This window comes from Hypanus sabinus, chromosome X2, assembly GCF_030144855.1.
Source record: "Hypanus sabinus isolate sHypSab1 chromosome X2, sHypSab1.hap1, whole genome shotgun sequence".
Lineage (NCBI taxonomy): Eukaryota > Metazoa > Chordata > Chondrichthyes > Myliobatiformes > Dasyatidae > Hypanus > Hypanus sabinus.
In genome coordinates, this window is record NC_082739.1 from 12,568,315 (window position 1) to 12,581,829 (window position 13,515).

The 13,515-nt window shown below is 42.6% G+C and overlaps 1 protein-coding gene across 4 annotated transcripts in view; it reads left to right on the top strand.

Annotated features, from left to right (window-relative positions):
* Window positions 1–731: 731 nt before the first annotated feature.
* treh (trehalase (brush-border membrane glycoprotein)) overlaps window positions 732–13,515 on the top strand; it is a 51,252-nt gene continuing 38,468 nt past the window's right edge. The window contains exon 1 of one of the 4 annotated variants that reach the window (XM_059956963.1): window positions 732–1,027. In XM_059956963.1, coding sequence (XP_059812946.1) covers window positions 942–1,027 — 86 coding nt within the window. In that variant the 5' untranslated portion in view covers window positions 732–941. The remainder of the gene's footprint in view (window positions 1,028–13,515) is intronic. The other 3 variants (XM_059956964.1, XM_059956966.1, XM_059956965.1) reach the window with 3 other exon arrangements.

Here is a 13,515-nt window from a genome sequence, read left to right on the forward strand (position 1 = left end):
CATCCAACAACTGCTTAATGGCGGTCCAACCAACATATATATTTTGCTCACTTCCCATGTCAGTGTCAACTCTACAGGTCAGCTGTTTGACTTGATGAGGAGAAAGCATTAGCCAGCATATGGATGTAGACTATATATGTTTTTAATGTGCTGGTATTCAGCCCAACACTTAAAAGCTTTTTTTTAATGAGAATGTGAAGTATCTTTGGACCATATTTTTTTTTCTGGTTCAGGTGGTTAGTGAGAAACCACCATTATAGGATCCAGCATTGTTCATACATGCTTTTTTTTTTGGTTTTTATTGGGGCAAGTCAAGACATGGTTGCCAACAATATTGTCCTATCATTGGGGACCCAAGTCACCCAAACCACAATCTATTCCAGCTGCTACCATCCAGGAAATGGTACCACAGCATAAAAGCCAGGACCAGCAGGCTCCGGGACAGCTTCTTCCACCAGGCCATCAGACTGATGAACTCACACTGATTTGGGGCTGTGATTGCTCATTTAGACAGAGACTTGGATTATTGCCTGATTATGAAGTGTATCCTAAGGAAGGGGGGCCAAGTACAAAACCACCTTTGAAATCTGTCCTGTGTTTTTGATACAGCTCCAATTTATCCCTGAACTCCATCCAGTGCTTTTCAATCTAATAACTGAGCTAGTGAGAACTCGTGTTAATGGACAAATTGCTCTTTAGACTTTAGTGTTCCTGTCATACTGATTTTGTAACTTGTCACTGTTCTTCATTTCCAAGCCAATTTGTCAGACAAGTTCCATAAAACACAGTCTCTATCAAGCAGCACTAGTAAACTTAACTTAAAAACAAAGCAGAGGAAAATAAAGTAGAGGCTATTATTTGGAACTCTGAACTTTGATTAAACTTCATTTCCTGTTTTTCTTTGAAATAACTTGGACTCTTATTTCCTGTCTCAGTTAATTATGGCTCTGAAGTCTTGGTGTTTAGTGGTGGCAACTATTTTATTATGTAAAAATGGATCCATGGAACTTCCTCCTCCTTGTGACAGGTAGGCATTTTAATTTTTGTCTATTAATGTAGTTGATATATAAGATATAGTTCAAAGCTGTCTCAGTAGATTTTAATGATAGACCATATGCCTCCTTGAGCCTTGCCCTGTTCTTGGTGGTTTCTATAACACTATATCCTTCTTTAACTAGATTTGACATTCTCAGTACATTAGGTATATATAATATGAAGAAATTCATCTTTGTTCCCTACCTGATATCTGCAGAGGCAAAGTTTAGATGGATTAGCAGAGAGAAGCTTTATTGTGCAGCAAGGTTGATCAAAACAGCCCTGAAAGTCTGAGACTGTTCTGCTGGAGCACATTCACAACCCCCCCCCCCCCCCCATTTATATATGATCAAGCAAAACATATCACTTTGTTTATTCAACCATTTCCCTGTGCCTTTGTATCAGAGGTGTTAATTTAATGAACGTTTCAATGCTTCTTGACCTCCAGCTGAGTAGTGAGGCTTTGTGCAGTATACGATCTTTCTGCAGCATGCCTGAAATTGCATTTTTACCAGAACCTAGGTACTTAGTCTTTTATATTGTGTAGCATTCTTCAAAGTTAATAACAAAATAATGGCTTCTTTTAAACTAGAACACAATAGATTGTGCAGATGCTGGAAATCCAGAGTAACACAAACTGCTGGAGGAACTCAACAGGTCAGGGAGCATCTATGGAGAAGGAATAAATGGTCGATGTTTTGGGTCAAGACCTTTTTATTAGGACTAGATAGGAAGGGGAAAGGAGCCAGAATAAGGAGGTGGGGGCAGGGGAAAGAGTACACACTGGAATGTGATGGGTGAAACCAGGTGAAGAGGAAGGTGGGTGGGACAGGGAGGATGAAGAGAGAAGTACGGAGGTGTTAGGTGGAAAAGGTAAGGGTAAACTTGAATTGTTTCATGAAATATTTAATTAAATAGTAAGGCGATCCCGTTTGTAAATAGAATACTGTCTTTGGCAAAAGTAAGCCCAGAACAAGCCAGGGAGAGACAGGGGATTGTGTGGCTTCAACTTGAGCTGAAGTGGAAATACCCTGCTGTCCACAATAGAAAAGAGAATTCCTGTCAATGTTGCACAGATGAGCAGTGCCAGGGCAAATACTGGGAACTTAAAAACAAAAACCTCAACAATGCATCATATAATGTCTAGTAAGTAAATGGTATGGACTAATTTAGGAACGTAAACATTAAATGTGGAAGCACAAGGCCAATTGTACCCTTGTGGCTACTTCGCTGTTCAGAAAGAATAGTTCTAATTTATTTTTGCTTCATCCTGTTCCTTAAAACATGTATCAAAAAAAAAATGCTGGAAATGAGCAGCATCTGTGCAAAGAGAACACTTTGACGTATCAAGTCAATGACTCTGGAATCGAGAGAACAAGTGTATGTTGCAGACAGATAGAAAAGCAGCTTCATCATCCAAGATCCTCACCACCCAGGCCGTGCTCTTTTCTCGCTGCTGCTATCGGGTAGAAGGTGCATAACTCACACCACCAGGTTCAAGACAATTACTACCCCTCAACCATCAGGCTCTTGAACAAACTTATTCAATTTCTGGTGTTTCCCACAACCAACAATCTCATTTTAATGACTCTTTATCTTGTTATTTCATGCTATTTCATTTCATGTTGTTTCATACTCAATATTTGTCGCTGTTTAATTATATCTGCATTTGCACAGTTTGTTCATTGATCCTGTTTACAGTTACTGTTCTATAGATTTGGTAAGTATGCCTGCAGGAAAAAGAATCTCATGTTTGGATGTGGTGACATGTTCTTTGTACTTTGAAACAAAATACCCTATAAAAGCTGTGAATTGCAGGAAATGTTAGGCAGATCAAGATTGTTTAAAGACATGTCCAGTACCCCAGTGTAAAGGAAAACAAAATTGTTACTCTGGATCGAAGGCCGCACAAAAAAGAACACCAAGATAAACAACCCTGCCTCTAGTCGTCCATGTGCGCACTATGTGCGTCAAGCTGCAGCTCCTTAGAGACCATGTTAGGGAACTGGAGATGCAGCTCAATGACCTTCGTCTGGTCAGGGAGAGTGAGAAGGTGATAGAAAGGAGCTATAGGCAGGTTGTCACACTGGGGCCTGGGGAGACAGCTAAGTGGGTAACAGTCAGGAGAGGGAAAGGGAAGAGTCAGGTACTAGAGAGTATCCCTGTGGCTGTCCCCCTTGACAATAAGTACTCCTGTTTGAGTACTGTTGGTGGGGGGGAGGGGATGGCCTACCTGGGGAAAGCAACAGTGGCAGCACCTCTGGCACAAAGTCTGTCCCTGTGGCTCAGAAGGGTAGGGAAGGGAAGAGGATGGCAGCAGTGATGGGGATCTCTATAGTTTGGGGGTCAGACAGGCGATTCTGTGGACACAGGAAAGAAACGTGCAGTTTTGCGTATTGATTTGCAACCTCATCCTATTACCGCAATTTTTGGATTACCAGCGATGGACTCTAATCAATTATCCCCTTCAGCTTGCCATTTGATTGCATTTGTTACATTAATAGCCAGAAGATCCATTTTATTTAAATAAAAAGATTCTAATCCCCCTACTACATTTCAATGGTTTTCCTAAACTATAACATGCTTAAACTTGGAAAAAATTAGGAGTTACACTATCGACCCTTCAGTTAAATTTGAAGAAACTTGGAGACTATTTATTCAACATTTCCATATGATGTAAGCTGACCTTTTCTGAATCCTTCTCAATAATTTTTTGTCCGTGTATAGAGGAGCGGAGTTAATGATGAATAACGATTTTAACTGATGAAACAAGGCAGCCCAGCTTTCGTTTTGTTTTTATTGTTTTTCTTGTAAAAATCTTTTTACTTTGAATCTTTTTCACGTTTAGTTACTAAGAGATTGGGAGGCTTAGATTACACGTTACTCAGAGTCTGTTTATGTATATGTTAACCGTTATTAATGTAATCCCAATCTCTTTGTATCACTGTCATTTTTTTCATTTATCTATTTGAAACAATAAAAAAGATTGATAAAGAAGGGAAAGAAATGCGGATGGTAGTTTGCCTCCCAGGTGCCAGGGTCTGGGATGTTTATGATCGTGTCCACGATATCTTGAAGTGGGAAGGAAAACAGCCAGAGGTCGTGGTACATATTGGTACCAACAACATAGGTAGCAAAAGGGAAGAGGTCCTAAAAAAACAGACTACAGGGAGTTAGGAAGGAAGTTGAGAATCAAGACCGCAAAGGTAGTCACCTCAGGATTACTGCCAGTGCCACCAGACAGTGAGTATAGGAATAGAGTGAGGTGGAGGATAAATGTGTGGCTGAGGATTTGGAGCAGGGGGCAGGGATTTAGATTTCTGGATCATTGGGATCTCTTTTGGGGCAGGTGTGACCTGTACAAAAAGGACGGGTTGCACTTGAATCTGAATATCCCGGCAGGGAGATTTGCTAAGGCTATTGGGGAGAGTTTAAACTAGAATGACTGGGGGGTAGGAACCAATATGAAGAGACAGAGGAAGGAGCAGTTGGCTCACAAATAGAGAAAGCTAGTAAACAGCATGAGAGGGAGGTTAGGCAGGTGATGGAGAAGGGATGCGCTCAGACTGATGCTTTGAGATGTGCCTATTTTAATGCAAGGAGTATCATTAACAAAGCGGATGACCTTCGAGCGTAGGCCAGTACTTGGAGCTATGATGTTGGCCATTACAGAGACTTGGATGGCTCAGGGGCAGGAATGGTTACTTAGAGTGTCAGGCTTTAGATGTTTTAGAAAGGACAGGGAGGGAGGCAAAATAAGTGGGGGTGTGGCACTGCTGATCAGAGATAATTTCATGGCTGCAGAGGAGGAAGTCCTGGAGGAATTGTCTACTGAGTCTCTGTGGGTGGAAGTTGGGAACAGGAAGGAGTCAATAACTCTACTGGGTGTTTTGTAGATCACCCAATCGTAACGGACATCAAGGAGCATGTAGGGAGACAGATTCTGGGAAGATGCAATATTAATAGGGTTGTTGTGGTTGGAGATTTTGATTTCCCCAATATTGATTGGCATCTCCCTAGAGTGAGGGGTTTAATGGGGTAGAGTTTGTTAGGTGTGTTCAGGAAGGTTTCTTGACACAATATGTGGATAAGCCTACAAGAGGAGAGGCTGTACTTGATCTGGAATTGAGAAATTAACCTGGTCAAGTGTCAAGTCTCTCAGTGGGAGAGCATTTTGGAGATGGTGATCACAATTCTATCTCCTTTACCATAGCATTGGCGAGGGACAGGAACAGACAAGTTAGGAAAGCATTTAACTGAAGTAAGGGCAAATATGAAGCTATCAGGCAGGAACTTGGAGACTTAAATTGGAAACAGATGTTCTCAGGGAAATGTATGAAAGAAATGTGGCAAATGTTCAGGGGATATTTGTGTGGAGTTCTGCACAGGTAGGTTCCAATGAGACAGGAAAAGGATGGTAGGGTACAGGAACTGTGGTGTACAAAGGCTGTTGTAAATCTAGTCAAGAAGAAAAGAAAAGCTAACAGAAGGTTCAAAAAAACTAGCTAATGTTAGAGATCTCAAAGGAGCTTAAGAATGAAATTAGGAGAGCCAGAAGGGGCCATGAGAAGGCCTTGGGAAGCAAGATTAAGGAATTCTACAAATATGTAAAGAGCAAGAGGATAGGACGTGAGAGAATAGGTCTAATCAAGTAAGACAGTGGGAAAGTGTGTATGGAACTGGAGGAGATAGCAGAGATAATGAATACTTCAGTATTCACTACGGAAAAGGATCTTGGCAATTGTGGGGATGACTTACAATGGACTGAAAAACTTCAGCATATAGACATCAAGAAAGAGGCTATGCTGGAGATTTTGGAAAGCGTCAAGTTGAATAAGTCACTGGGACTGGACGAGTTGTACCCCAGGCTACTGTGGGATGTGAGGGGGGAGATTGCTGAGCCTCTGGCAATGATCTTTGCATCATCAATGGGGACAGGAGCGGTTCCGGAGGATTGGAGGGTTGCGGATGTTGTTCCTTTATTCAAGAAAGGGAGCAGAGGTAGCCCAGGAAATTACAGACCAATGAGTCTTACCTCAGTGGTTGGTAAGTTGATGGAGAAGATCCTGAGAGGCAGGATTTATGAACATTTGGAGAGACACAATATGATCTGGAATAGTCAACATGGCTTTGACAAAGGCAGGTCGTGCCTCATGAGCCTGATTGAATTTTTTTGAGGATGTGACTAAACACATCGAAAGTAGAGCAGTAGATGTAGTGTATTGGATTTCAGCAAGGCATTTGACAAGGTACCCCATGCAAGGCTTATTGAGAAAGTAAGGAGGCATGGGATCCAAGGGGACATTGCTTTGTGGATCGAGAACTGGCTTGCCCACAGAAGGCAAAGAGTGGTTGTAGACGAGTCATATTCTGCATGGAGGTAGTGTAGTGAGGCACAACACACCAGTGTTGTGCCTCAGAGATCTGTTCTGGGACCTACTCTTCATGATTTTTATAAATGACCTGGATGAAGAAGTGGAGGGATGGGTTAGTAAGTTTGCTGACACAAATGGTGGTGTTGTGTACAGTGTGGAGGGCTGTCAGAAGTTATAGCAGGACATTGATAGGATGCAAAACTGGACTGAGAAGTGGCAGACGGAGTTCAACCCAGAAAAGTGTGAAGTGGTTTGGTTTGGTAGGTCAAATATGATGTCAGAGCATAGTATTAATGGTAAGACTCTTGGCTGTGTGGAGAATCAGAGGGATCTTGGGGTCTGTATCCATAGGACACTTAAAGCTGCTGCACAGGTTGAATATGTGGTTAAGAAGGTGTATAGTGCATTGGCCTTCATGCCTTCATCAACCGTGGGATTGAGTTCAAGAGCCGAGAGGTAATGTTGCAGCTGCGTAGAACCCTGGTCAGATCCCACATGGAGTACTGTGCTCAGTTCTGGTCGCCTCACTACAGGAAGGAAGTGCAAACCATAGAAAGGGTGCAGAGGAGATTTACAAGGATGTTTCCTGGATTGGGAAGCATGCCTTATGAGAATAGGTTGAGTGAACTTGGCCTTTCTTCCTTGGAGTGATGGAGGATGAGAGGTGACCTGATAGAGGTATACAGTATAAGATGTTGAGAGGCATTAATCGTGTGGACAGTCAGAGGCTTTTTCCCAGGGTTGAAATGGCTAACATGAGAGGGCACAGTTTTCAGGTGCTTGGAAGTAGGCACTGAGGAAATGTTGGGGTAAGTTTTTTTTTGTGTAGAGTGGTGAGTGTGTGGAATGGGGTGGAGGCAGATACGATAGGGTCTTTCAAGAAACTCCTGGCTGGATACATGGAGCTTAGAAAAACAGAGGGCTATGGGTAACCCTAGGTAATTTCTAAAGTAAGTACATGTTTGTGACAGCATTGTGGGCCAAAGGACCTGTATTGAGCTGTTTGTTTTAAAAAACACAATAAATATAAATGTATATGATAACTTGTATACATTCTATGTCCACAGATAGAAATTCATAAGATAACTACAATCATACATTGATTGTATGTCCATAAATTGCTGGTGGACACAGGAGTGTCTGTACATGAGGTGACTGACAGGAAATGATAAAGTGCTGGTGGTTGGGGACACGGAAATGTAGGTTATTGGGTAGGTTGTTGGTCAGCGTTACTGATTGGGAAAAGTAACTTTTTGAGTCTGGTGGTCCTGGTGTGGATGCTACGTAGCCTCTTCTCTGATGGGAGTGGGGCAAACAGTCCATGAGCAACATTCATTTTGGAAACTGGAACTAGATTAATACAACAGAACCTAGACCATAACTGGTTAATTGTGATACACATGTACATACATCTGAATTTGATTAAGCCCAGCATTCTGTAATGTGGCCAGAGAGCAAATGGAATTATAGTGAGTCTTGTTACAGCAATGGAGGAAGCCACAGATTAGTCAAATCCAGATTTGTGCAGCAGTGTGATAAACAACTAGAAGCTCAACTGGGCCTGCAGATTGAATGCAAGTGCTCCATAGAGTCACCCAATCTGAATGTGGTTTCTCCAGGGCGGAGGAAACTGCATTGTAAATACTGAATACAGTACAGTAGATTGGAGGAAGTGCAAATAAATTACTGCTTCACCTAAAAGTACCATTTGAATCCCTGGAAGATGGAAAGGGGTCAAAGGGCAGCTGGTTAAATGGGAAAGTTACCCTCTCATGAAGCCTAATGTCAACTTGAGGAACTGTATCTTGTCTTCTATCTGGTCAGGTTTCAGGCTTGGCAACAGGCCCTTGTGGCCCAATGAGTCCGCACTGCTCTATTACACACACATGGGTTAATAAATTCATTGGTCGCATGTATTTGGAATGTGGGAGGAAAACAGAGCTCCCAGAAGAGATCCACATGATCAGCGGGTGAACATACAAAACTCCTGACAGGCGGGGACTTCCGGTAAGATGGCGATTGCTTAGCTGCTCCGAACTTTTGTTCCGTTACTGTCGCTATCTTTGCACTAAATGTCTCCATTTTTTAAACCTTCGTTAGGAACTTTATTTGGTTTCTTTTACTTGCCTGTGAACACATCTACCTTACAATGTCTAGCAAGAGTTCTAAATCCAGGAGAAAGGAAGTTCCGGCTCTGTCGGCTGAGACCCTCGCTGCGCTGGAACAACACCGAGATGATATTTTAAAGGAATTTAGAACCGCTTTCAAACAGCTGGAAGCCAAACTGGATCGGATCAACGATAGAGTGGACGAACAAGCTGAACACTTATCTCGCATCGATTCGACTTCTGAAGATTTAGAAAGTCGTGTTCGATACTTGGAGACTCTCTGTTCCAGCCTAGAGGGAAAATATAGCAAACTCCTTTCCAAAATGGTGGACCTCAAAAATCGCAGCAGACGTTGTAACCTTCGAATTCTTAGGTTGCCAGAGGCCACCGAACAGGGATCAACCGTGAAGTTTTTTGCCGAGTTTCTCTGTGAGATATTCGGGAAAGATTTGCTTCCGCCTGAGCTCGAAAGGGCACACAGGGTCTACGTTCCCCCCGGAATTCTGGGCTCCCGCCCACAACCGGTAATTTTGTGCTTTCATCAATACCGGGTAAAACACCGTCTGATTATGGAGGCACGTCGCAGAGGTACTTTTACTTTCCAAAAACTCCTGACAGACAGTGGCAGAATTGAAAACTGGTCACTAGTGTTGTGATAGCGTTACATGAACTACTACTGTCCTGGGGTAACTCACTTTCTATTAGTATCAGAGTTAGCTGTTCTGCTATAACAATTACAATATTAACCCTGCTAAATTCATTTATAACATACCTCTGTTTCTTCTCTCTGCACTAGCACCATTTTATATGGCTGATTTCTGTAGTTCTAACCTGCATTTTGCAGCTCTTCCACACCCTTTTCAACTCTTACTGTCACATTCAATCCATTAACTAGATGACTTCAACAACTGCATAGCACTATAGGGGCCATATCAACAATATCTATCTTTATCCATCATTCCCTCACCCTCTCTACAACTTTTTCTTAAATTCTCAATTCCGGCAAAAATTCTTTGGCCTAAGTCATTGACTTCTTTTGTTTCCACAGATGTTTCCTGACCCGAGTTTTCCAGCATTTCCCTAGTGCAAATTTCCAGTATCCGCAATACTTTTTTAAAATTCAATTAGAACCTGGTTCAGGCTCTTCAGCAAATAATATCTGTACTGATCCCATCTCTTAGTTCTATTACTATTGTCCCTTCCAACGTAAATCAGTGATACTTCCCATGCTCTCAATCTCCTCAAACTTTCTGGCCCTGAATGCCTCATTTTCACAATGGATGTCCAGTCCCAATGCACTTCTGTCCCCCAACAAGCTGTTTCTTTCTCAATAAAAGAACCAGCTAATCCCTCTCCACCACCACCCTCTTCCTTCGGCAGAACTAGTCCTCACTCTCAATAATTTCTCCTTCGCCTCCCGCTTTCTCTAAACCCAAGGGATAGGCATGGGCATCCACATGGACCCCAGCAATACCTGCCTTTTTGTTGGCTCTGTAGAACAGTCCACGTTCCAAGCCTTCCCCAGTAATGTTCCCCAACTCTCCTGCTACACTGATGATTGCATTGATGTTGTTTTATGCACCCATGTTGAGCTCATCAATTTCATCTCCCTCCCCTTTCTTGATCTCTGTCTCCATCTTTAGAGACAAACTGTCTACCGACATCTTTTGTAATCCTACTGATTCCCACGGCTATCTGGATTATATCTTTTCCCTCCCTGTCTCCTGTAAAAATACTAATTTTTTTGTGTCAGTTCCTTTATCTCCACCGCATCTGTTGCCTGGATATGGTTTGCCTTTCCAGAGATGTCTTCCTCCTTCAAAGAATGGGGTTACACTTCCTCCACCATTAATGCAGCTCTCACCCACATCTCCATTTCCTGCACATCCGCGTTCACCCCATCTGTCCGCTGCTTTAATAGGTAGAGTTCCCGTCTTCCTGGCCTACCACCCCATGAGCCTTTGCATCCAACACATCATTCTTTGCAACTTTTATCATCTTCAGTGGGATCCTACCATCAAGCATATCTTGACCCTTCCAACTCTCTACTACTGCAGGCATCACTCCCTCCGTGGTTCCCTTGTCCATTTGTCCCTCCCCACTAATCTCCTACCCAGCACTTATCCCTGCAAGTGACAGAAATTCTACACCTGCCCATTCACCTCCATTCAAGGCCCCAAACACTCCTTCCAGGTGAGGCAATACTTCACCTGTGAATCTGTTGGGGACATTTACTGCATTCAGAGCTCCCAATGTGATCTCCTCTACATTGTTGAGACCTGTCATAAATTGGGGGAACACTTTGAGTACCTCTGCGCCATCTGCCCAAAGTGGTATTTCCCAGTGGCCAAACATTTTGCTTCCTGTCCCTGTTCCCATTCCAACATGTCAGTCCATAACCTCCTCTTTCGCCACTCTTGCCATAATGAGGCCACTCTCGGCGGGGGGGAGCAACATATTCTGTCTGGGTAGCCTCCAATCTGATGGCTTGAATATTGATTTCTCCTTGCGGTTTTAAAAAAAACCCTTCTCTTTTTCTATTCCCTACTCTGGTCTCTTAACTCTTCTCACCTGGGCATCACCTGCCCTTCCTTCCCTTTCTCCCATGGTCCACTCTCCTCTCCTATCAGCTTCCTCCTCCAGCCCTTTACCTTTCCCACCCACCTAGCTTCATCTACCTCCTCCTAGCTAGTCCACCTACTCCTCTCTCCCCCTTCCTTTCCAGACCTGATGAAGGGTCTCAGCCTGGAACTTCATCTGTTTATTCATTTGCATAGATGCTGCCTGCATCAATTCCTCCAGCATTTTGTGCATGTTGCTCTGGATTTCCAGCATCTGTAGAATCTTCTGTGTTTAATCCAGAGGTCTGTTTGTGTTACTCGTCAAAATTAACAACGTAACACTTTTCGCATTACTCTCCGTCTGCCCTTTCTTTTCCTATTTGCATCCTGTTTCTACATCTTCACAACTGTGGATTGGGGCAGCGAATTGTCTCGGTACAGTTACATTGGTTTGCTCTTTTATCCACTTTGTGTAATATACTGTATATATAATTATCATAAAACTCTAATTCAGCAAACTGACTTTGTAATGCTGGCACACTTGTTTAGTTCATGCTTTTTTTTAGACTTACACAGCAATATAATTTCCTAGTGAACGGCGTAAGGGGTGCAAGAATCAGAGGTCCAGTGAGTCAGAAGGGAGCTTGGGAAACCTTGTCTTGTTATCCAAATGCCAAATCAAATAATCAATAATTATTGTATTTTTGTCGTATACTATTAAGGCAATTACTGATATTTTTTACCCCTGCATCCATCTTCAAAAGAAAAATTAGAAGGGTTATTATTTCTGAAATCTGGTCTTTTCCATGTGTGCACTTCTAAAACAGATCAGAAGCAAGCTACAATTTGAATTTGAGCCAGCTGAACTATTTCATAGAATAATCACAAACTTGTGAATTTAAAGGTTAACTTTATTTGTCACCTGTACATTGAAACTTTAAAACACGCAGTGAAATGTAGTTATTGTTTGCATCATCTTTTGCAATGTGTTAGAGCCAGTCTGCAAACGTTGCCTTACTTTTGGTGCCAAAATAGCATGTCTACAACTTTCTAACATGTATGTCTTAATTTATCGATTTGAATATGGGAGAAACCCCACATGGGGAGACCGTACAACTTCCTCATAGGCAGAGACCGGAATTGAATCCCAATATTCTGAACACTGCTGCCATGCATTATGCCACCACTATGCTGGCATGCTGCCCATCTATGCTACTATGGTGCCAATTTCCTACTGAATACCTGCCATAGGAATGGTGTCGGGGTTCATCTAATTCTCTAATTTTGTAGTCTTTGTTATTGCCATACATTTGAGTTGATATTTAGACAGTGAAAACGATGTAGCCAATCATTCAGGTTGGGATTTGCATAAGAATATGAATACTGTGTTACGTGATGTCAGCATCTGATAACCTGTAGGCTAAAAGGTAAAGTTCCTCCCTGAGCGTTGTTTGGCGCATCGGGGGGAGGAGGGCAACCTTGCCCTTTCTTTAGCATTTGTCTGTTTTATGAGGCAGAGTTGCTCGCTTGACACTAGCACGAATGGAAAACGGACAGGAAGCCAGCTGGATTCAAACCCAGGACCTCTTGTTCCAAAGTCTGGGTGTGGTACCACCAGGCCACCTATAGACTAAGGCTCAAAAAGAAACACTAGTGCAGCCTGGTTTGAATAGAATCAACAAGTAGGAGCTTAATTCAGCAGCTGTGAGATGATGAGTGTTTGAAATTTCATGCTTGAGATGATCATCATTCTAGCTTTATCAGTGAGAATAAATAGTACTGTCTGTGGTGGTGGGGAGGAGATCTGTCTCTACCAAAAAGAGGTGCAAGGTGCTCCTTCCCTTTGCTAGCTGACAAGTGACCCTTGGGCAAGGTGTAGCACCTTATCAGGATCATGTGAAGCCGTGGGAGCAGATGGTGCATATCACAAGTCCTGGTTATGTGATCACTGACGCCAGGCCGACAGTCTCCGAAGAGTATTGATAATGGCTGGGCTCACCTGTCTTGTAAGATACTGCCCAGAAAAAGGCAATGGCAAATCACCTCTGCACAAGAATTTGCCAAGAACAATCATGGTCACGAGACAATGATCGCCACACAGTACGTAATAATAAGGATGATCATGACTGTAGTAGGAGAAGTAACACAAACTCTGGAAAAAAAAACGGTGTTGATGGGAATATGTCCATGATTGGGTAAATTGTACAGGTAGTCCGATTGATTGAGACTCTAGTACATTAAGCAGGGTATCCAAATGTAGCTATATCTTTGTTTTGTAAGCTGATTCATCTTTCTGTGGGCCAAATGACTGAGCAGAATTTTTACAGCAATGGCTTTAACTGATGTTTAAATGTTAGCTCTTAATTTCAATTTTTGTGTTAGCAAATGGGATTTTGGACAAGTTTAAAATGGCCTTGAGAGTCATTGAATGCAGCT